This window comes from Danio rerio, chromosome 23 (genome assembly GCF_049306965.1).
Source record: "Danio rerio strain Tuebingen ecotype United States chromosome 23, GRCz12tu, whole genome shotgun sequence".
NCBI lineage: Eukaryota > Metazoa > Chordata > Actinopteri > Cypriniformes > Danionidae > Danio > Danio rerio.
In genome coordinates this window covers 47,077,501-47,102,311 of record NC_133198.1, presented here as the reverse complement: position 1 = coordinate 47,102,311, position 24,811 = coordinate 47,077,501, and the positions used below count along the sequence as shown (strand labels likewise).

Here is a 24,811-nt window from a genome sequence, read left to right as displayed (position 1 = left end):
CGCATGTGTTTGGACTGTAGAGGAAACCAGAGTAAACATAGGGAGAACATGCAAACTCCACACAGAAATGCCAACTGACCCAGCTGGCACTCGAACCAGCAACCTTCTTGTGAGACAGCAGTGCTAACCACTGAACCACGGTGTCACCCACTAATTGTCAATTACATTTGACATAAAATGAAAAGGGACAAAAACGTAAACATTAGCCCCTTTCACACATACAGACCTTTGCGGAAAATTGCCGGCAATTTTATGAGAATAAAAGGCGGTTTATGAGAATAAAAGCCTTTGAATATTTTTCCAGACACATTTAGCTGCTAGAAGTTAGTCAGATCACGTTTATATGTTCTTCTTAATGCCAACTGTGTAAATAATCATCGATGAGATGCTTATGATAAGCCGTTGTTTGTTTACCTTCAAGCTTTGCGTGTGCCCATGAAACAGCCTGTGAGCGCCTGCACACACACATATTATGAACATCTCGACATGCGATAGTGTTCCTGCGAAAGTTGTTCACAATATTGATCATCCACAGAGTTTGTAATTTAATATTATTAGTAATCAAATGTTTACAAATACAAGCGCAGCCGTTTAAGGCTCATTTGTGGTGAATGATGTCAGAATTTACCGGTATTTTGGAATGGATGTGTAAACGGTCTTTTCCGGAAAATTTCCGTAACGTCCTCGCCTGTGTGAACAGCGCTTTTTTGAAAATACCGGTAAAGTCGTTCCGTAAATTTTCCGGATATTTACCGGTATCACTGTGTGAAAGGGGCTATTGTCAAGCAGAAGAGGATTTTGAACGGGACTGAAGCCAGTCTTGTGTGTAACTCGTGGACATGCTCATGTCTATAGATGATAACCGTGATCTTTGACCTTGCGTCCTACTGTGTGTTCGTGTTCACAGGCAGAGCTGGTGGATGAGAGCACAGTGAAGAAGATGATCCTGACCTTCGAGAAGAGGTCCTACAAAAACCAGGAGCTCAGGATCAAGTTCCCAGACAACCCGGAGAAGTGAGGCAACGTTTTAATGTCACAAATATTTTACACGAATAAAAGAAATCTCTCCATATAACATTGCAAGATCTAACCAAAAAGAAAATGATCAAAAATGATTTATTATTATGGTGGAGTTCCTCATTGGCACAGTGACATCACTTCCTGTTGTTTGCAGGTTCATGGAGGCGGAGCTTGATCTCAATGACATCATCCAGGAGATGCACGTCATCGCCACCATTCCAGAGCTTTATCATCTGCTGGTGGAGCTGAATGCGGTTCAGTCTCTGCTCGGCCTCCTCAGCCACGACAACACTGATATCCTCACATGACCAGCCAATCACAGCTCTTTGCCATGATCACAGTACATAATATTCTACTAGACATTTTTCAAGACACTAGTATTCAGCTTAATGGCATTTAAAGGCTTAACTATGTTAATTAGGGTAAATTTAGAGTGATTAGGCAAGCCATTGTATAACAGTGATTTCTGTAGACCAGGGGCCTCATGGACGAAGACTTGCGTGGAAATCATACTAAAACATTGCGTACGCACAAAGCTGTAAATGTGCGTACGCAGAAAAAAATTCAGATGTATGAAACACTGCGTACGCCGAATCTCACGCATATTCTTTTGTACATCCGAAGGAACGTGAAACTGAGCGCAACATGCACGAGCACAAAACCCCTCCCTGCCTCCTCCCCCATATGAATATGCAAATGACTCTACTTTGGCAAAACCCAACGAAAAAGCAAAGGCAAAAGCAAGCAAGAAGAGAAACTTTGAACAGAATGTGAATTGGAGGTGCTGCTTTCGGAGGTAGACCGGAGAAAAGCTGTGTTATTTGCAAGTTTGTTCTCCGGAATTAACAACAAAAGAAAAAAATAGAGTGGGAGAGATTAGCTGATGCGGTTAACACAGTTGGGTCTGAACATCGCGCTGAGTGAATTAAAAAGAAATAGTGTGATTTATAGGTGTAAAATGTTACAGTGTCCTTAACAGTCTCAGTGGCGCAGTTCGAAAAACGCCCGTCAACATGTTTTGACACGTTCAAACATGAACTCGGTTCGAATCCAGGGTCTGATGAAAACATCCCCCCCCCCCTCCATATCAGATTTTGCCAACTATTTATCATGAGAAAGACAAGTAGGAATCATTAATAAGTCTGTGCATCATATTTTATTTGCACATTTATTGAATGGAAATGTTTCTGATTCACGCATGCAAATTCATCTTCAGATAGTGTCTTTATAGCAATGTGCGAGCAGTAGATAGCTCAGATTACATTGGGAAAACAGGCGACCGCTGCAAATTGCGCTTTAATGTTTGGCTGGTCAACTGTATGGTATGGAAACCTTATATACCTGCTAGATGAACCCGTCTCATACAGCTGCCATTGCAAGGCTCAGACACTTTGTAGAGTGCAATTTAACACAACTGCCTCTAGGAGTCGCCAATGGAAATAAAACACACACGCACAAAAAATGTGCGTACGCCGGCCAAAAAGCTGCCGTGGAGCTGCGCACATTCCCAGGTTCAGTTCATCGTTAGTAAATCCAAACGTGAGCGATTCTGAGCGTGAAACCTGGCGTACGCAAAGTTTTTGTGCGTACGCAGCGTTGATAAATGAGGCCCCAGGGCTATTCAATTGGCGGCCCGCGGGCCGAATCCGGTCCTCCAAACAGTGTGACCAAGACATCAAAATATTAACTATTAACTAAAAAATATTAACTAAAAAAAGGATTAACTATTGCAGTGGCCGTTCCCATATCACGTCTTTTCCACTTTCAAATTTGTTATTTCTAATGTAAGAATATATGACAATATGCGGTCGCCAGCAGAGTGACACGCTTGCGTCTTTCTGGGCGCACACAGTAGAAAACATCCCACAGTGAGAGTTGTGCGTGCCTTTCAGTGCAATGTAAACAAAATATATGTTAGATGAATTATTATTAAAATGATTATCTATGCATGAATGCAGATGGCAACAACTATTAATCCAAATAGCTACTTACCTAATATAAAGCTTGAACTTTAGACGTGATAACAGTGAAACCATGAATGTTCTTCCGACAATATAATTGTACAACCAAAATCTATAATTGTTGCATCCCTAATTGTTATGCAGTTCAAAACATAACATATGAGTGTGCCTGTATGTAGAAGAAGCTTACTTTAGTAATGCACTGCTTTTGTTGTGCTCTGAAATACAACATTTGAATGTTTGTAAAAAAAAAAAATAATAATAAATAGTCTATTTTACAATGTCACTGATATTATGTAGTTTCAAAATACAATATATAAACATTTTAATGTAGGAAAAGCCAACGTGGGTGTCATAAGGAGCAAAAATATACAGCATATTGGCTCTTATATGCAGTTGTGTCATCACTCGTATAGCAAGTTATATCTCTCCGGCCCTTCGTTTGGGATGCTTTTCATGAACCGGCCCCAATGATAATCTAATTGAATAGCCCTGCTGTAGACAATCCAAAACAAATAATGCTTAAGGGGGCTAATAATATTGACGTTAAAATGGGTTTAAAACAATTAAAAACTGCTTTTATTCAAGCCGAAAAAAACCAAATAAGACTTTCTCCAGAAGAACAAATATTATAGGAAATACTGTGAAAAATTCCTGAATCTGTTCAACATCATTTGGGAAATAATTGAAAAAGAAAAACAATTCACTGGAGGGCGAATCAGACTTCAAATGTGCATGCATACTTTGTTTATATGCTTATAAGAAAAGTCTGTGCATTTCTGTCTTTTATTTAGTCTTTTGGTCAATATTCTATGTTCTTAACCTGATTCACATATCAGCATCGCGGTGGTGGATCTGCTGCAGGAGCTGACAGACATCGACACACTTCATGAGAGCGAGGAGGGAGCAGAGGTGCTTATCGACGCACTGGTAAGAAAACATTCATTTCTGTCATCATCAGAGAAAACAGCATTACAGGAGATTACAGGCTGCTTCACCAGCGTCCAGCAGCACAGTGACATTATATAATCATGAGGAATGCAGAATTATAAGAGAACAACATACTTGTGTCAATAAGATGGAACATTTTAAGGAAATTTACTCACTGTTTAAAGTCTGGAAGCTGCGGTCATTTTTTATTTTTGTGTATTGTGATGCAGTTCCTAGAGAAACAGAAAATGAGTAAACAGTGGGCGTGGCTTGTTTTTCTTTCAACTGCGAGCTGATTGGATGTAGTAAAATTGCCGTTTCAATCAGAAAAATGGGCAAAAGGGTTTGTGGAGAGTTTTAACAGACTGGCGAGCAGGTTTATTTCATATATTATGAATTACATCGGCTCATTTCAAGCAACGGTAATTCTGAAAGTATGTACCGAATGCTGATATTTTCTTACAGTAGTAACCTATAGATTACGTAGATCAATGACAGTGCAAAATAGCCTATTGTAACGTTTGCGTTTATGTATAAATTTGTATAAACATAAATAAATAAATGCATCGTATGAACTCATTTAGCCCCTTACAGTCTCCGATATGTTACCAATTACAGTAAAACTACACACAGCATACATTTAGTCCTTATTTGGGTTCAGAAACAACACAAAACATTGTCGCCCACAGTCAGTGCAAACCTCTCATCTGTGTCTTTAATCTTCACCTCCACATCTGACCTCTGTTAGAGAGGGATTCTGTCATTCTGGGTTCATAATAGTCCAAAAGGTGATGATAATAGTTAAACATGGCAGTTTGTTCATCTTTTAGGTTGCAGAAAGCTTCATTCCGGCTTTACTCTTGTGTTTGTTCGTTTCTGAAAGGATCGAATATCAGTACACTTTAATGATCACAAGCATGTTATTAATATGAGCTCAAGAAGTTCATTCATTTTTAAATGTAGACGCATAGCGAGCACTTTGGAGAAAGTAAAACCGTTCGCACTTTTACACAGACTTATAAAACAACAACAGGACACAGTAGATTTTGTTCTTGTTGGCTTTGTGGATGTTCATCAAGACAACGACAAGGTTTGTTTGAGCTCGGGTCGACCATGGCTCGTTATTATATGCTGAGCTCGTTAAAAAATGCTGCTTCCTTTGTTTTCATTGTTCTGCTTCTGTTAGTGATGCATCTGTTAACCTATAGCATTCAGTTGCGTGTCTAGCTCAGCCTGTTGGTACCCTTTTTTGTGCTAGGTACCCTTTGCAAAGGGTGACTAAAAAGGGGTACAGTACGGTTCACTTTTAGGGCCTACTCACACTATGCCATCCAACAGCATGCAAAACGCGCCAAAGCCCGAAACTGAAAGCGAGACGTGACTTTTAAGGGGCTGTTTCATATGGATTTATTAATCATTCTTACTGTTCAGTGAACGCAAACTGCCGTAGTTTATTAAAGACGCAAACTCCTCACTGCACGACAGCTGCGCGGCTTCAGCAGACCTCCTCATTCCTGCAGCACGAGAGCTTTATGATTGTTTATGAGCGCCAAAAGTGGCGGATCTGTTCGGCGAAATATCTGACTGCGTGTCCCCGCATCCCTAAGGACTGTTTGGCGAAATATTTGACGGCATATCAAGCGACTGAAACGATATAACTAGAGAAATCTCCACTGTGCTGCTGAGTGAGAGAGCGCTTCCTACAGAACAGCCCAGCAGCGATGACGTAAGCGTGCCCAAGCCCGTTTGTGGTGTGAGCGGGGGCCGTCGGGGGAGACGAAGGGGGGACAAGCGTGCTTTGGCCCGGCTCGAGGCAACTGTACCTAGTGTGAGTACGGCCTTAGGTACCCTTTGACAGTGGAAACGGCCATAAAAGCATACCGAACCGTAAAGTATCATACCACTCAGTGGAAACGGGCCATTAGTAAACTGGACACTTTACTCTTCCTCATGTGTTTCCAAACTTTTGAGATTCTTTCTTCTGTTGAGGTATTTTGAAGAATGCTAAAAACCCGTAACCATTGACTTCCATAGTAGGAAAACAAATACTAGTCAATGGTTAGCATTCTTCTAAATATCTTCCTATTTGTTCAACAGAAGAAAGAAACAAGTAAATGACATAAGATTCAATTTTGGGTGAACTATCCTTTTAACAATAGCCAGACTGATGTTGTGGATATGCAATCAGACGCTTTCAGGCACAGGAAACAGGAACAATCAGAGGTTGATTGAGTCGTGTGGATCTGATTGAGTTCACATTCAAGCAAACACTTTTACACCTCTGAATGACTATTTATACAGCAGCTCCACAAACAGGATGTCAAATAGGCTGGAAAAGATTTATTTATTTATTTATTTGATTCAGCTAATAATAGTTTGTGTTTATGTAGTGTGTGTGTGTGTGTGTGTGTGTGTGTGTGTGTGTGTGTGTGTGTGTGTGTGTGTGTGTGTGTGTGTGTGTGTGTGTGTGCATATTTATTATCATATACAGCGGTGTGAAAAACTGATTTCTTGTTTGTTTGTTTTTTTGCATGTTTTTTGGACTTTAATGTTTCAGATCATCAAACACATTTGAATATTATTAAAAAAAAGTACAAGTTAAGGCATCTTGCAGTTTTTATCGTTAAGGGAAAGCAAAATGCAAAGTTACATAGCCCTGTGTAATAGTTACCTCTCTTCCCTTAAAACATAACTTCACTCTGGTTTATCAAATCTAGTAAATATCTTTAGCCACACATAGGCATGCATATTTTAGACCCCCTAGTTTATTTTAATAATTTTGCCATGATTTTGTGGTGGTAATTCTCAGAAATTTGTGGACAGTTTTGCGATTTAAAAATAAATAAATAAAAATTATATATGAATATAAACAGTATTTATTTTAGTAAGTGTACTTTTTTTTGCTTTTATTCCTGCTATAAAATATATATTTATATTTGTAGAGCAACTTTTGTTCTCTTGTCATTAATATTTCAATAAACTTTAATAGGTAAAACTGTCCGAGATATGAACAAAAGCGAGTGATACATCAAAGTTTGATTAAAAAAAATCTTGAATAGTTATAAAAATCTTTATAAATTTTAAAATAATTTATAAAAAAATAATTGGTTAAAAATGTTCAATAATAATTAATGAGATGACCTAGTTCCGCAAACTTTCTACTTCTCTGTTTATTCATCTGACTTGGTACTTGACTATGGTAAGTAGTCAAGTAGTTTCAATTGACCGCCCCCTGTCATTTTAAAGAGTATCACAACACCATTTTTAATCATTTTAAAACTGTTCTTAAAATTTGGCTTAAACAAAATCAAATATGCGGCCACTGATTTGATTTCGCTTTATTTTCACATGATGTATTGTATTTATTGTACTGTAAGTGTATATTGTATTGGTTATTGTTGTTAAATTTGTTACTTCCTGCCCAGGGACTACAGATGTAAATTAGCTTTATAGCTAACTCTGGCACAACATGTCATGTTGTACATTGTCCCTGTAGAAATAAATAAAATAAATAAATAAAGCGCATCAAGTATAAAAGCCTTATCCGTTTTGTGAGGTGCGCGATGTGGTGCCAGACGAAAGTATAAATCCAGCTTTACAGTATTACAGGTCAGACATAAAATCATACATAAGACAACATGGTCATCATTGTATAAAAATTAAAAATATGAATATAATATGTAACAATATCTTTGTTTTAATAGTAAGTAAATAATATAATCCTACGATGTGACTATTGCAGATATTGATGCTCAAACAATCTATTGTGCGGCCCTGCCATGAACTATTTTTATTATTAAACTTTGAACTTTTCTGTTACATTTATGGGTGACGGTCTTGGGATGTATTTAATTCATCATTAGCTTGAATAAATAGTTTTGATGTGTGTGTTTTTATTCAGTTGGAGGGTCAGGTCGTGGCTCTCATGGTGCAGAATATGGAGCGTTTGGACGAGACTGTGAAGGAGGAAGCTGATGGAGTTTACAACACTTTAGGTAAGACAGAAAGACACTCCAGCCAGCTAATTAATGCACATGTCAATCTGATTGGCTGATGGTGGGTTTGTGTAAGTTCGCTAAGAAACAAAGAGCTGTTTATACGTGCAGTTCTGTGCTTTTTAATTTTATTCAGTGTTTGTTTCTTGCTGTTTGGAAACTAGTTAATTATTAAAATGCCATTAATAATTGGCTAAATAAATAAATTCTAAAAACAAATTGTGAAAAACAAAGTGATTGATTTTAATTATTTTAAAAAATAATTAATAAACTTCTAAATAAATAAATGCATTTAATTCATGCACAGAAAAGATCAGTAATATAATTAAATGCAAATAATATATAATATAAAATAAATATTAATTTGTATTTTATATAATATTTATCATTAATAAGTAATTTAAAAATGTCATTTAAAAAAACGTATATTTATTTATTTTTTTTATTATCACTGCCTAAGTATTATCTCAAGCGCACTTCATGCCATCAAACTTTTATTCCTTCTTTGTAGATAATTGACCAACAAAAATAGTATAAAATTAAGATACAAATTATATAAACCAAAAGTATTTCATTGGTTTTAGGGGCTGTATAAACACATACATAAACTACCTGACAAAAGTCTTGTTGTCGATTTGACGAAGTCCAGTTGTAGAAGGATAATAAATAATAACTTCTAGTTGAATCAGAAGGCAGAAGGTGGATTTTTCTGCTGAATTATCTGTTGAGCTGCATCCCAACCATCACAAATACTGCAAAGACCTACTGGAAACAGCATGCACCCAAGATTCTCACAGAAATCAGTCAAGTTTGGTGAAGAAGAAATCATGGTTTGGGGTTACAATCAGTATAGGGGCATGCAAGAGATCTGCAGAGTGGATGATCAACATCAACAGCCTGAGGTATCAAGACATTTGTGCTGCCCATTACATTACAAACCACAGGAGAGGGCAAATTCTCCAGCAGGATAGCGCTCCTTCTCATACTTCAGCCTCCACATCAAAGATCCTGAAAGCAAAGAAGGTCAAGGTGCTCCATGATTGGTCAGCCCAGTCACCAGACATGAACATTATTGAGCATGTCTGGGGTAAGATGAAGGAGGCATTGAAGATGAATCCAAGGAATGTTGATGAACTCTGGGAGTCCTGCAGGAAGGCTTTCTTCTTCATTCCAGATGACTGTCTTGGAAAGTCTTGGACAGGCGACAAGACTTTTGTCAGATTTTATATATATTTTATAATTCAATTACATCTCATTTATATATATATATCTATTTAATATTTAGTTTAAAGCTTATTTTGTCTATCGGCTAGATCTACCAAATTCAGACCATTGACTGAGTTTTTTCATATAGCCTGCTGTATGCATTGACAATGGTGTGAGCTATTATAGGAACAGTCATATTTATGTTTATACTAACATATTTTTTTCATTATTATTAATATTGAAGGTAAAGATCAGTGCAAAGTGTTTTCCACTATTAAAATAGCAGACGTCTACATACTCCTTTTGACCTCTTGTAAGAGAAGGGATCAAGCATTAATTAGGGTGGTCAGACCCTCCAAAACCCGCATGTAATTTGCACCCTGTAGTATGTTTATAGTATGTCCACATGTATCAGTGTGTGTGCCCCCCCCCCCCCAAATATATATCTATTGAGTTTTTTCCTTTTTGCCCTCCATCAACTAGGCCAGGGGTGTCCAAACTCGGTCCTGGAGGGCTGGTGTCCTGCATATTTTAGGTCCAACCCCAAGTAAACACACCTGAACCAGCTAATCAAGCTCCTGGGTATACTAGAAGCTTGGAGCTCAACTGTGCCCTCCAGAACTGAGTTCGGACACCACTGAACTTGGCGTATAATAACAACGCAGCTTACAGAACTGCAGGAAACTGAAATAAAACTAAATAAAAAATAAATAGATAATAATAATGATCTGAAACATTGAAAAATATTGATAAAAGTACAAAAACAATAATAATAACGTGATTAAAAATAAAAATACATGTTTACAAAAACACTATTTACATAATATTCATGTATTATTCTCAAAGATGGTCAAATTCCTTCTGCTTGCCACTGATGATATAAGTTAGTGTCTGTGTGTTTTATGCAAGCATGTGCCATGTAACACTTTTTGTGACGGGTAAAAGCAGCACTGTTCTCCTCTAGAGCCGTTTTGTGTGTTGTAAACGCTGTGAATGTCTGGCATCCGCAGGTTTGCTTCTGGAAGGGAAGCTTTTAGCTGCAGAGGGAGATAAATGCTCTGACTCAATGGATTTAAACACCACTTTTCCACCACGTCTTCCTCTTTCCCATCCTCCTCTCCTGTTCCAGTTTGTGTAATGTCTCTCTCTCCTACACTTCTCTCTCTCTCTCCTCCCACTCATCATCCGCTGTGAGGTTTTTCTCCCATCATGCCTCTGATTGAGTTATCAGGTGTCTTCAGAGTCTTTTATAATACAGATGAGGCTCAAACTCCCCTGTGATGTGTCATATAGAGCTGTTCTCTCTGCTCGCTCTTTCCCTCTTATTGTGTGTCCCGGGTTCGACAAAAAGGATTTTTTTTTTCAATGATGGTCTGGGCTCAAGTTCAGATTTTTACTCATACTGGTGACATTTTCTCAGGCCCCGAGGCACAAAAATTACGTTTAGGTATTTTTTAGTAACTCATTTTTTAAATGAAGTGGTATTTCAAATCAGAATGTTTTGTTATAATGGCGCTAAAAGCTAATATAAGCTCTTTATTATATTCATTATTAAATTATTTTAAAAATTATTATTACATTTATTATTAAATTTCTTGGCAAACTGAAAATGATCAATTTTTCAGGGGTTGCCACAATCGAATGAATCACCAGCTTATCCAGCATATGTTTTACACAGCAGATGCCGTTCCAGCTGCAACCCAGTACTGGGAAACACCCATACACACTCATTCACAAACATAGAGCATGGCCAATTTAGTTTATTCAATTCCCCTATAGCGCATGTGTTTGGACTTGTGGGGGAAACCGGAGCACCTGGAGAAAATTCACGCCAACACGGGGAGAACATGCAAACTCCACACAGAAATGCCAACTGACCCAGCCGGGACTCAAACTAGAACATGCTTTCGCTAAGCTAATATAAGCACTCTGTAAAATTCCTTGGCAAACAGAAAATTCTCAATTTCGTTAACAAATGTACTCTTTTAAAATGTTCAGAGAACCTCCATGTCACCTAAAAAAAATCAATTTACAATCAGTTAACGTTCCCAAATATATCAAATCCATTACCACAGGTTGACCTCATAACATAACATAATATACATAATATATTTATCAGTAAAGAACCTGCTTTGCATCATACCTCTAAATTAAAAGGGTAATTCATTCCCAAACAGAAAATTTAGTCAATAATTTTAAATCTTTGAGTTTCTTTCTTTCGTCATATTTGAAATTAATATGCATGTATAATATGATGATTTGATCAAGAAGTTTTTCTTGATTTTACTGTGTTTGAGTAAATAAATGCAGTCTTGGTGAACAGAAGATTTCTCAGGAGCTCAAACTAAATTACTATGAAAATTTTTTAAATTATTATAACATATAAAATATTTATTATTACTTAAGTTTTATTGCAAAGAGATACAGAAAAATTAAAGGAGGAATGGAAGCAACATTTACAGTAAAAAATAAATCTTAAAATTCTATTGCAAAAAAAAAACATTACTTCTCAATCCATTTGGACCAAAAGACAACAAATGTGTGTTTTTGGTTATGCACAATGTATTTTTTTTTTTTCAAAACATCAATCAAATCTGCCACTTGTGGTGGATTAGGTTTATACCAGCATCTGATAATGGCTTTTTTACTTAAAGCAAGGATGACTGTATACATTAGGAATACAGTTAGCTCACAGTTCAATACATTTCTTGGTTTTTTTTAACACTGTTTTTGGTTCGGTTCTTTTGGCTTGACGCATGTTTTTTTATTCTATAGGCAATAGGAACAGTAAGAGGTTAAGGAGAAAAAAATAAAAACTATTTAATGCAATACTCATTTAGTTTTACTTAAAAGCCAAGAAAAGTACAGTAGTTGCTAGTGTATTGTATAAAAAAAATGAACACTGAAATCTCACAGCTGCTGGTCGCCCATGTACAAACTGGGGAACACATAAAATCCTACACTTTGAAAATAAACACGCATGTGAAGTTAATAAAGATAAATTGTCCATTTCAAATCAACATATTTGTACTTCAGTAAACATAAATAAACCATCTTATTTATCTCTGTGCTGAAAAAATGCGAGACTGTAGTCTGTAACACGGACCGAGTGCTTTTATAAGATGACAAAAGCCCACATCTCCAATCACCGAAAACGACTGCAAATCTTTAGCAATAAACACCCGCACTGCCTTTGTTATTTTATGTGTCTCTCGGAACCAGTTGGTTATGTTTGCTGGAAAGATTCAGCGAGGGATTGTTGCTATTTGGAGGACTTTATTACCTTTTCTGCTGTCCTGCCTTCAGACAGGGATATTGCTGGGTGATGCGCTGCAGATGTGCAGTCATGGTTATACGTGTAAAACAATGCTTGCCAACAGTGATTTTTAGTTCACTGTTTTTTCTTTTATTGGCATTATACTTACCGGCAAAACCGAAATGTCCTCACACTGCAGATTTGAAAGACGCCGTCGCTTTCTCGTACTGTTACCTCACTTCGCCGGCGCTTCCTTGTACTGTTGCCTGAGCCTCACTTCACCGCTGCTCGCCATGTTAAAGTGTGGAATGATGGTCAAGCGCCCCCTAACTTTAGAGCTTAGTGATTGGATATTTACTCGCAGGGTGGAGTTTCCTCATCTCAGCTCATGGATTTAGAGGCACACACAGTCAATTCAGGGAGATATAAAACGCACATAAATTAATTTAAACGCAAAACCAAGAAAACAGTTCACAAGCGCGTATTGAACCATGGAGGTCATAACGTACGGTTCAATATTATATTGAGAACCGTGGCATCCCTAATATACACAACAGTTGAAGTCAAATTTATTAGTTTTTTTTTTTTTACATTTTAAAAATTATGTTTAGCATAGGAATGAAATTTGACAGTATGTCTGATCAGGATTTTTACTTCTGAAGAAAGTCTTATATGTTTTATTTTAGCTAAAATGAAAACAGTTTGAAAAAAATTGAAATGTATAGAAGTGTCTTGAATATCTAGTCAGATTTTATTTACTGTCATCATGGGAAAGATAAAATAAATCAGTTATTAGAGATGAGTTATTAAAACTATTATGATTAGAAAAAAAAATGTATTAAAACTATTATGTGTTGAAAAAAATCTTCTCTGTTAAACAGAAATTGGGGAGAAAAAAAACGGGGTGGGGGGGGGGTGCTAATAATTCTAACTTCAACTGTTATATTTGTTTTTTCTTTCCAAGCAATCCATTGACAGCGTACCCAAATAAAGTACCTCCAAACTGAAATCAATTGAAGTCTTTAGGATATTGTTTAAATGCTATGTATACCAAAATCTGGTTAGCGTATAATGATTCACAGAGCCTCCAACAATTTGACTTCCTGTGAAATTACTTTTTAAAACATTTAAACATTTTTTTTTTATTATTGAGCAATAAACTCTGTCACATTTATGGGTCACATTTAACATTACTGCTCCTGTCATGCTACCAACAAAGGCTGACAGTGCTGGTTTAGTTTTGCCACCGTTAAACTAATCCTGTAACTGTAGTTCAAACATCAACATGGTCCAGACCCAATATATAATAATTCCTGTGCTTTTTCTGCATGGATCAGTGTTTAAGAAGTGTTGGCAACACTTTACGATGAAGTTTCATGAACAAACAATGAACAATACCTTTATTACAGGATTTCTTCATGTTAGTTAAAGGTAACTACCTTTAACTAACATGAAGAAATCCTGTAATAAATGAAAATACAGTCATTCTGTGTTAGTTCTTGTTAACTCATGGTGCATTAACAAGCAAGGATTTAGATGTCAATGCATTAGTAAATGCCAAACTATGATTAATAAGTTCTTTAAGTATTGTTCACAATTAGTTGATGCTAGTAGATGGATGAACTAATGAAATCTTATTGTGAAGTGTTAGAAGTGCTGTGAATGTGTTCATATCTCACTGCAGTGTCTCCATCAGTTATCATGGCAACGAGGTGAAGCAGACGCTGCAAAAACTAGGTCATAATAACACTGGATTGACTGAAGTGTGTGTGTGTGTTTGTACAGTAACAGCATGTTTTCTGTGTGTGTGTGCAGCTGTGATCGAGAACATGGCCGAGTTTCGTCCGGGTCTGTGCACAGAAGCGGCGCAGCAGGGTTTGATGCAGTGGCTGCTGAAGAGAATCAAGGTAAGACGAGAGCTTCAGTCCTAATGGAGGAGAACAGCACATGAGCCGCTCATTAGAGCTCGCTGATGGATGAGTTTATCAGTGATACACAGTCTCTAACAGCAAACTGCACACACTGAACTACGCACAGAGTTTAGTTTGGGTTGTTTCTTTATGCATTTATATTCCTGCATTAAAGTCATCATGAAACCAAAGTTAACTTTGTTTAATTTCTCCATATTGTGATGAAAATCCAATTGAAATGGTTTTGAAATTAGAAAAGAAGTAGCTGCTTTTTTCATCCTTTATTCCAACTTATTGGATCGTTGGAAAATGTGCGTTGCTAACAAAATTAAGGAAGATTGATGCATGATTGCATGATTACCTTAGATAAAAATATCATAGTTTGACGGTATTGTGATTACTGCTCTAAATATATATATATATATATATATATATATATATATATATATATATATATATATATATATATATATATATATATATATATATACATATATATATATATACATATATACATTTTAAATGTCTGGGCAAAAAACAACAACTTTTTTTTCCTTGAAAACAGTAAATTTTATTTTGAGAAACATTTAAAAAATATTGTTACAGTAAACATGACAGGCTAAATAATTTTTAAAAAATCATTGACTTCTGCTGTCTTTATTACTTTCACTGATTAAACACTGATTTCTTTACAATGTAAAAACGGCATCTTTGGATATGTTTTCTGCTGTAGATACTGTTGTCAAAGTAAAAAAAAAATCTTGACTGTTTTAAAACCTTGACTTTTCCAAACCGCAGTATACCTTGAAAAGGGTTATCGTCCCATGCCTAGTCTCGATAGCCCTGCCCTTACAGACTTGTAGCCCTGCCCTAAATTACTGATAGCCACGCCCTAAAGGACTAATAGCATCGCTCTAAAGGACTGATAGCTTTTTCCTAAAGGACTGATAGCTCCACCCTAAAAGACTGATCGCTCCACCCTAAAGGACTAATAGCCCCACCCCAAATGACTAATAACCCCAACCTAAAAGCCTGATCGCTCCACCCTAAAGGACTAATAGCCCCACCCCAAATGACTAATAACCCCAACCTAAAAGCCTGATGGCCCCACCCTAAAGGACTGATAGCCACTCCCTAAAGAACTGCTAACTCCGCCCTAAAAGACTGATAGCTCAACCCTAAAAGGCTTATAGCTCTTTTCTCCCTAAAGACCTGATAGCACCGCCCTAAAGAATTGATAGCTCCACCATAAATGACTGATAGCTCCACCCTAAAGCTCTCATAGCCCCACCGTAAAGGCCTGATAGCTCTGCCCTAAAGAATTGATAGCTCCACCCTAAATGACTGATAGCTCCACCCTAAAGCTCTCATAGCCCCACCCTAAAGGAATGATAGCTTCTTTCTACAGGACTGATAGCCCCACCACAAATGACTGGTTATCAGTCCCTAAAGAACTAATAGCTCCACCCTAAAGGACTGATAGCTCCGCCCTAAGGGAGTGATTGCTCCGCCCTAAGGGACTGAAAGCTTCTCCCTACAGGACTGATAGCCCCACACCAAATGACTGATAACCGCACTCTTAAGGACTGATAGCTCTGCTCTAAAAGACTTTCTACCTTACTGCCTGATAGTTCTGCCCTGAAGGACTTATACCCCCACCCTAAAGGACTGATAGCCCCACCCTAAAGGACGGATAGCGCCACCCTAAAAGACTGATAGCTCTGCCCTAAAGGACTTATAGTCCCTCTCTAAATAACTGTTAACTCCGCCCCCTAAAAGACTGATAGGTCCTTTCTACCTAAAGGCCTCAAAGCCCCACCCTAAAGGCCTGATAGCTCTGCCTTAAAGGACTGATATCTCTACCCTAAACGACTGATAGCTCCACCCTAAAGCCCTCATAGCTCCACCTTTAATGACTGATAGTTCCACCTTAAAGGTCTGATAGCCCCACCCTAAATGACTGATTGCCATGCCCCAAAGGACTGATACCTCCCCCTTAAATGACTGCTAGCTCCACCCTTATGGACTGATAGCTCCACCCTAAAGGACTGATATCTCCTCCCTAAATGACTTATAGCTCCACCCCAAAGGACTGATAGCTCCACTCCAAAGGACTGAGAGCTCCACCCTAATGGACTGATAGCCCCACCCTAAATGACTACTAGCTCCACCCTAAAAGACTGATAGCCCCACCCTAAATGACTGATTACCATGCCCCAAAGGACTGATAGCACCTCCCTAAATGACTACTAGCTCCACCCTAAGACTGTAAGCCCCACCCTAAATGACTGATTACCACGCTCCAAAGCACTGATAGCTCCTCCCTAAATGACTGCTAGCTCCACCCTAAAGGACTGATAGCTCCACCCTATAGGAATGATAGCTCCTCCCTAAATGACTGCTAGCTCCACCCTAAAGGACTGATAACTCCACCCTAATGGACTGATAGCCCCACCCTAAATGACTGATTGCCATGCCATAAAGGACTGATACTCCTCCCTAAATGAATACTAGCTCCACCCTAAAAGACTGATAGCCCCACCCTAAATGACTGATTACCACGCTCCAAAGCACTGATAGCTCTTCCCTAAATGACTGCTAGCTCCACCCTAAAGGACTGATATCTCCTCCCTAAATGACTTATAGCTCCACCCCAAAGGACTGATAGCTCCACCCTAATGGACTGATTGCCCCACCCTAAATGACTACTAGCTCCACCCTAAAAGACTGATAGCCCCACCCTAAATGACTGATTACCATGCCCTAATGGACTGATAGCACCTCCCTAAATGACTACTAGCTCCACCCTAAGACTGATAGCCCCACCCTAAATGACTGATTACCACGCTCCAAAGCACTGATAGCTCCTCCCTAAATGACTGCTAGCTCCACCCTAAAGGACTGATAGCTCCACCCTATAGGAATGATAGCTCCTCCCTAAATGACTGCTAGCTCCACCCTAAAGGACTGATAACTCCACCCTAATGGACTGATAGCCCCACCCTAAATGACTGATTGCCATGCCATAAAGGACTGATACTCCTCCCTAAATGACTACTAGCTCCACCCTAAAAGACTGATAGCCCCACCCTAAATGCCTGATTGCCATGCCCCAAAGGACTGATAGCTGTCTATTATGATGAGATTTAACTCTATCATTTATTTGTTTTTGAGCTTTTACTAAGAGCTGCAGGCCTGCTGCCACCGTTCTCCCTGTTTTTCCTCCACGCGAGGTGAAATCCTCCTCAGATTTAGCGCTGGCTGCTGAATAAGAGCGTCATGCGGCTCGAGTCTTAATGCTCCCTGAAGACTTCCACCAATCCAGAGCAGCGCAATTACACTGACAATAGAGAACAGATCGAATGGGACACCGCTGCCAAAGCCATTCAAATTGTGTGTTTGTTGTGTTCCCGAACAGGCCAAGATGCCGTTTGACGCCAATAAGCTGTACTGCAGTGAAATACTGGCCATCCTGCTGCAAAACAACGACAGTAAGTCTGAATAAGAGACGGAGCGCTCTGTCTGAATCATTGCTTTATTACAGACTCACGCCATCAATAATTACACACTCAAATGCTTTTAAAGCCTTTTTGCATCAATACAAAAATGCAGCATGCAAATCAGGCCATTGATGTAGACCTCCACTGACAAGTTCCTTGCTTCATTTAGATGCAAGCAGCTTTTAGCTTGACATATCCTGTCTGTAAGTGCTGCTTTTTTTTTCAATAAAAATATTCATGCATTTATATTTTGTATGCATAACTCTCAGCTCTGCTAGAAATGATGGTGTGGTTTATAAATGTAAAAAGCAGAGATGCTCTGTATTTATTGTAAATACATTTAAAGAAGTTAGTGCTGTCAAATAATTAATTTAGATTAATTATATTTAAAATGAATGTTTCTGTTTGCATAATACACTTACTGGCCACTTTATTAGGTACACCATACTAGTAGCGGGTTGGACCCTTTTTACATTCAGAACTGCCTTAATCCTTCGTGGCGTAGATTCAACAAGATACTGGAAACATTCCTCTGAGATTTTGCTCCATATTGACATGATGGCATCACGCAGTTGCTGCAGATTTGTCGGCTGCACATCCATGATGAGAATCTCCCGTTCCACCACATCCCAAAGGTGCTCTATTGGATTGAGCTCTGGTGACTGTGGAGGCCATTTGAGTACAGTGAACTCATTGTCATGTTCAAGAAACCAGTCTGAGATGATTTACGCTTTATGACATGGAGCGTTATCCTGCTGGAAGTAGCCAGTAGATGGGTACACTGTGGTCATAAAGGGATGGACATGGTCAGCAACAATACTCAGGTAGGCTGTGGTGTTGACACGATGCTCAATTAGTACTAATAGGACAAAATTGTGCCAAGAAAATCTCCCCCACACCATTACACCACCACCACCAGCCTGAACTGCTGATACAAGGCAGGATGATCCATGCTTTCATGTTGTTGATGGCAAATTCTGACCCGAGCATCTGAATGTGTCAGCAGACTCATCAGAGCAGGCAACGTTTCTCCAATCTTCTATTGTCCAGTTTTGGTGAGTCTGTGTGAATTGTAGCCTCAGTTTCCTGTTCTTAGCTGACAGGAGCGGCACCCGGTGTGCTCTTCTGCTGCTGTAGCCCATCCGCCTCAAGGTTGGCCGTGTTGTGTGTTCAGAGATGCTCTTCTGCAGACCTCAGCTGTAACGAGTGCTTATTTGAGTTACTGTTGCCTTTCTATCAGCTGGAACCAGTCTGGCCATTCTCCTCTGACCTCTGGCATCAACATGGCATTTGCCTTGGTAATTTTTATATTCACCGTTTCATTTAGGGAAGCTCCTGAGGTAAATAAGTTGAATCTCTGAACTTTAATAATAAATCTAAATAAAATGCTGCGCTTCCCACCTCCAATCGCAATGACTTCTGGGACTTCCAGAGCAAGTTCGGCGCTCAAGTCTGCATCAGTGCATCCTTGATATCAAGAACACATCCGGGAAGTTTCACGCATCCTCCGTTCTTGCAGTGTTGAGTATTGAAACTGAACTTTAGAAGCTGATGATGACTTTACATGAGAACACGAGGACGCAAGACCACTGAAGAACGCATATTGAGAAACAGCCCTTGTATATGTGTATGTGTCTGTGTATATATGTCTACAGTATGTGTATATATACATATATAGGTTTGTTTATGTTTGTTTTACATGTTGTTTTAATTATATTTTTTTTCTTTGGTTAGTTTAATTGTTTTGATTTCAAGTTTGCAAAAACAAGAGAGAAAAAAAGATTTTACATGATGAGAAATGAAAAAATCGAGGGTGAAGTTAGTCGAGATGTGGTGCAAGTCTAATTAAAGTAGGAATTTATTTTGATTTCATATTTTATAAGATTGTCAAGAATATTGAAGAATTTGAACAAATGTGTGGATATATGAAGAGGTGTCGTGCTCTGTCAAAGATGGAGAACTAATATTTTCTAAATTAAATTCATCTTTATTTCTCTAGAGCAGTGGTTCTCAAACTGTGGTACGTGTACCACTAGTGGTAAGCGGGCTTCCTTCAAGTGGTACGCGGAGGAATCAAATATGTCATAGGCTACATGTATTTTAAAAAGGATCAAAAATGATTTGTATATCAATGTGATGACATATAGCCTATATTTATGAGGTCCAAGCAGCAACATCCCCAGGTTTTAATAAATTGGCTACTATATGTTAATACTTTACATTTAAGTAGCAGTTTTTTTTTTTTTTTACGTTTTAAGAACAGTAATCTACCATTTCTTACTTTTAAAAGCACATTTTAATTTAAATATTTTTTTTTTTGTTTGTTTGTTGTAAGCACAGTACAGTGTTAATGTTCAGACTATTTATAATGTTTAAAGTGGCTGACAATAATAAATATTCTCAATAATAGAAATTAATCTGCCTGGTTTTTGAACTGTGCAGAGTCGTAGCTGCTTTACCGGGCCTACTATGCTACTGTATTTCAATTCTGCTCATTATGGTGGTACTTGGAGAGAAGATTTTTTTTTTGGTACTTGATAAAAAAGGTTTAAGAACCGCTGCTCTAGAGCTCTTACAATGTAGATCTTGTCAAAGCAGCTTCACATAAGAAGTTCTAGTAAACTGAAACTGTCAGTCGGGTTTTCAGAGTTGAGTTCAGTGTGGTTTAATGTTCACTGCTGAAAGTCCAAACACTGAAGAGTAATGGCTTCAGTAAAATCTACTTTTTTTAATTGTGTTTTTTAAAAATGGCATAAAATAGAATTTAAAAAAAGTCTCTTTCTCTCTTTGTCTCTCTGTCTTTCTCTCTCAGAAACGAGGGAGCTGTTGGGGGAAATGGATGGTATTGATGTCCTACTGCAGCAGCTCTCAGTAAGAAGCTTCTGAGTGTTTTTTCTGAATCACCGAGAGTTTTCCGAGATCACGCTGACCCAGAACACACCACTGACATCCACACACACACCAGCACATCTAAAACACTTGCATTATTGTGTCATGATGCACCCAGACAATGCCTAATTAATGATTTATTAATCATTTCAAGCAAATAAATTAAAGAGAGGCAACAGTTATTATTTTAGCCTAATAATTATTTTTACAATCTATTTTATTCAGATTTTTTGTATAAAGAGCTTTTACTAGGAAGAAAATCTTATTATTCTTCTAACTTAAGACATGATGAGGTTATTTACACAAGATGTGTAAGCAGGGGTGTCCAAATTGGAGTAACTTCAGCAGCTCTATGCATGAACATAAGTGCCAATCTGATTGGTGGAGAAGGTTTTGACGTGGTGCGTCAAATAAAATGAGCATGAGGCATTGTTTTTATTAAATGACGCTTTTACATCTGGCGTTTTGCATGTTTGTGCGCACGATCACATTGGCTCCCTTTATTTAGGCCCTGTTTACACTTGTGCGTTTTAGTTTTAAAACAGCGCTTTAGAATGAAAATGATCCGCGTCCACACTCGCGTTTCACCCAGCGTTTCTGAACAGCTCTCTGTCCACACCACAATGCTGAAAACACATCACGTGACCACACACACACACACACTCTCTGCCATGTACTACAGCATATCTTCCCAGATGAGAGCTGTGCTCGTTGGACTGTTCATCAAGGATCTACCGCTGGATCTAATCTCACTATATTTGCTAAACGTGATATTTCATTCATCTAGTCTCTATCTAACGACATATTCCTCGACTTTGGTCTTGTGACTCTATTACTTGTTCTTAAATTTTGTGTTTTGGCTGAGCACAAACATGCGCTAATAATTAATGTAACCACGTACATTCTGTATATTGACTGATTGCTTTCCTTTATTTGCTATAATGTATAAACTTATTGTACGTTATACTTTAATAATGGCCGTTATTGATTATTAAAACTGATATTTAGGGCTGCGCAATTAATCGAAAATCCGGTTTCGATTTCGATTATGGCTTCAAACGATTATGAAAAACCATTAATCAAGATTAACGATTATTGCATCATATACCGTCCCTTTCCAGCTGTACACATTTGTCGCTCTGCAAAGATCAGTTTCACGTGAAAATGACTAAAAGCATGTACTGTAATGTACGTCTGCAGCACGGGATGCGCATCATTCATTGATGTACTATGAATCATTCATATTTTTAATAGCGCAAAAGAGCACGGAGGCTCGGAGACTAGCAGAGCACACGCATCTAACGCAATCTTAATGTGAGCGCTTTAATGGTCAAATACATGCACATTTGTGTTAGAGCGCGGTGTTTAGTGATTATTCATATTAACCCTCATTTTTGTAACTAACAAACAAGTTGAGAGTCAAAAAACATGTGAAAGAGATATCAGAGCCGCACTATTCTTAAAGTGACAGCGCGCATAATCCTTGCTGCCGTCTGTTTTTATCATTATTAATCAAACAAAAGGACGAAATCCCTCACTAGTTGACTTAAGGACTTTTTTTGTAGCTAAAGTTTTTTTTCTTACAGTGAAGATGCTTAAAGCACAGTTTAAACATAACAGATTCAATAACTAATTTCTAACAACCGATTTCTTTTATCTTTGCTATGATGACAGTACATAATATTTTACTAGATATTTTTCAAGATACTAGTATTCAGCTTAAAGTGACATTCAAATGCTTAATTAGTGTAATCAGGTCATTGTATAACAGTAGTTTTTTTCTGCAGACAATCAAAAATATATATTGCTTAAAGGGGCTAATAATATTGAGCTATTAAAATAGGTTTCAAAATATTTAAATATTTAACAATTATAGAAAATACTGTAAAGAATTCCTCTGTTAAACATCATTTGAAACATCATTTGAAAAAAAAATATTATATATATATATATATATATATATATATATATATATATATATATATATATATATATATATATATGTATAGTTTATTATATATATAAAATCACAGAAGGGCGAAAAATTTTTACTTCAATTGATAATCGTTTTGAATAATCGTGATTACAATTATGACCAAAATAATCGTAATTATGATTTTTCCCATAATCGAGCAGCCCTACTGATATTCAGCAAAAGAGAGGGTGGATTTCAATTTTTCAATGAGAATGAAAGGAGGCAGTGATGTTATAGGCGCTGTTTAGTTATAAATATGCACACAGTGAAGATGACGCTCATAAATGCAGCACGACGCCTCAACATTTCTGCTGTCTGTGAAGTTGTTAATATCAAAATGAAAATAGTCGTTCCTTATATCATGTTTTCATTTTACTGTTAAAATATTGAAACAACGTACATATCCAGGATGATGTGAAAAAGTGTACACTGTTCCCTTTGGTGATTTACCCAATTTGTCCTCGGGAGTTTGTTTTCCATATCAATCTTGCGAAGTCCGAACTTACAGGGAGAGGATGCAGGACTGAACTGTGTGTGTAGGCTACTTAATAGTGAGGAAAAAGCCCCAATCATATAGGCGAATGTCTGTAGCCCCGCCTCCGTTTTCAGATGTCTCTTTTTTCCCCCATCCACACTGAGATGGAGCAGCAGCATTTTGGAATAAAAACGGCCTCTTCAGTGTTTCTGAAACGCTCCGGTTTTGGCACTCAAACTCTGGCGTAGTGTGGACAGATGGCATAACCGTAGCAAAACATATGCGTTTTCAAACTAAAACTTATTAGTGTAATTGGGGCCATAGTCACATGCAAAAAGCGTCCCGGTGTGCACGGGCCTTAATTGCGTCATCTCGATGACTGCCGCTTTAAATTCAAATTTTGCTCTTTTTCTAAAGAGGGCGGAGCTACAAACACTTCCACATCAGCATATTAGATTCAAAACAGAACTAATGTTCTCAGTGCTGGTCAGGTGTACATGTGTGCTTCAGTGTGAGTGTGAGCTTTATGCTTCTGTCAGTCTATGGAAACTCCTGTCGCTGTTTTCTTGTTTTCATCTAAAACTCCACATCTGTAATCCTCTTAGCCTATACTGGCATTATCTTCAGCAGCTCAAACACTATAATGGCCAGATGGCTGCTTCTCACTCAGGGCTGTTTATGCTAATGAGGGAGAGATGGGCACCAGTGGGCGGGGCTTTTCCCCTCTGATAAACGTACAAAGACTGTCAGATTATTCTCTTTCTTTTTTTTTCTTTCTTTCTTTCTTTCTTTCTTTCTTTCTTTCTTTCTTTCTTTCTTTCTTTCTTTCTTTCTTTTTCTTTCTTTCTTTCTTTCTTTCTTTCTTTCTTTCTTTCTTTCTTTCTTTCCTCCCACACTTTTATCATTTATTTTCTGTCTTTCTTTCTTTCTAACTTTCTTTCCCTCCTTCATTCCCTCCTTCCTTTATTTTTCTGTCATTCTGTTTTTGTCTTTCTTTCTTTCTTTCTTTCTTTCTTTCTTTCTTTCTTTCTTTCTTTCCTTTTTCCTCCCACACTTCTATCATTTATTTTCTTTCTTTCTTTCTTTCTTTCTTTCTTTCTTTCTTTCTTTCTTTCTTTCTTTCTTTCTTTCTTTCTTTCTTTCTTTCTTTCTTTCTTTCTTTCTTTCTTTCTTTCCTCCCACACTTTTATCATTTATTTTCTGTCTTTCTTTCTTTCTAACTTTCTTTCCCTCCTTCATTCCCTCCTTCCTTTATTTTTCTGTCATTCTGTTTTTGTCTTTCTTTCTTTCTTTCTTTCTTTCTTTCTTTCTTTCTTTCTTTCTTTCTTTCCTTTTTCCTCCCACACTTCTATCATTTATTTTCTTTCTTTCTTTCTTTCTTTCTTTCTTTCTTTCTTTCTTTCTTTCTTTCTTTCTTTCTTTCTTTCTTTCTTTCTTTCTTTCTTCCCACACTTTTATCATTTATTTTCTGTCTTTCTTTCTAACTTTCTTTCCCTCCTTCATTCCCTCCTTCCTTTATTTTTCTGTCATTCTGTTTTTGTCTTACTTTTTATCTGTCTTTCTTTCTTTCTTTCTTTCTTTCTTTCTTTCTTTCTTTCTTCCCTCCTTTCTCTTTTCTTTCTTTCTTTCTTTCTTTCTTTCTTTTTTTCTTTCTTTTTTTCTTTCTTTCTTCCCTCCTTTCTCTTTTCTTTCTT

General features: G+C 37.6%; 1 protein-coding gene across 3 annotated transcripts in view; it reads left to right on the top strand.

Moving 5' to 3' along the window:
- ctnnbl1 (catenin, beta like 1) overlaps positions 1-24,811 on the top strand; it is a 96,237-nt gene that overhangs the window by 3,882 nt on the left and 67,544 nt on the right. For 2 of the 3 annotated variants that reach the window (XR_012398275.1, NM_200866.1), the window contains exons 3-9: positions 908-1,014; positions 1,175-1,314; positions 3,814-3,911; positions 7,813-7,906; positions 14,184-14,275; positions 17,697-17,769; positions 20,591-20,649. Coding sequence is in view for 2 of the 3 variants with exons in the window: in NM_200866.1 (NP_957160.1) it covers positions 908-1,014; positions 1,175-1,314; positions 3,814-3,911; positions 7,813-7,906; positions 14,184-14,275; positions 17,697-17,769; positions 20,591-20,649 (663 nt within the window). In the remaining variant the exon portion in view is untranslated. Of the gene's footprint in view, positions 1-907; positions 1,015-1,174; positions 1,320-3,813; positions 3,912-7,812; positions 7,907-14,183; positions 14,276-17,696; positions 17,770-20,590; positions 20,650-24,811 lie in introns of all 3 variants that reach the window. The other variant, XM_073938194.1, reaches the window with a different exon arrangement.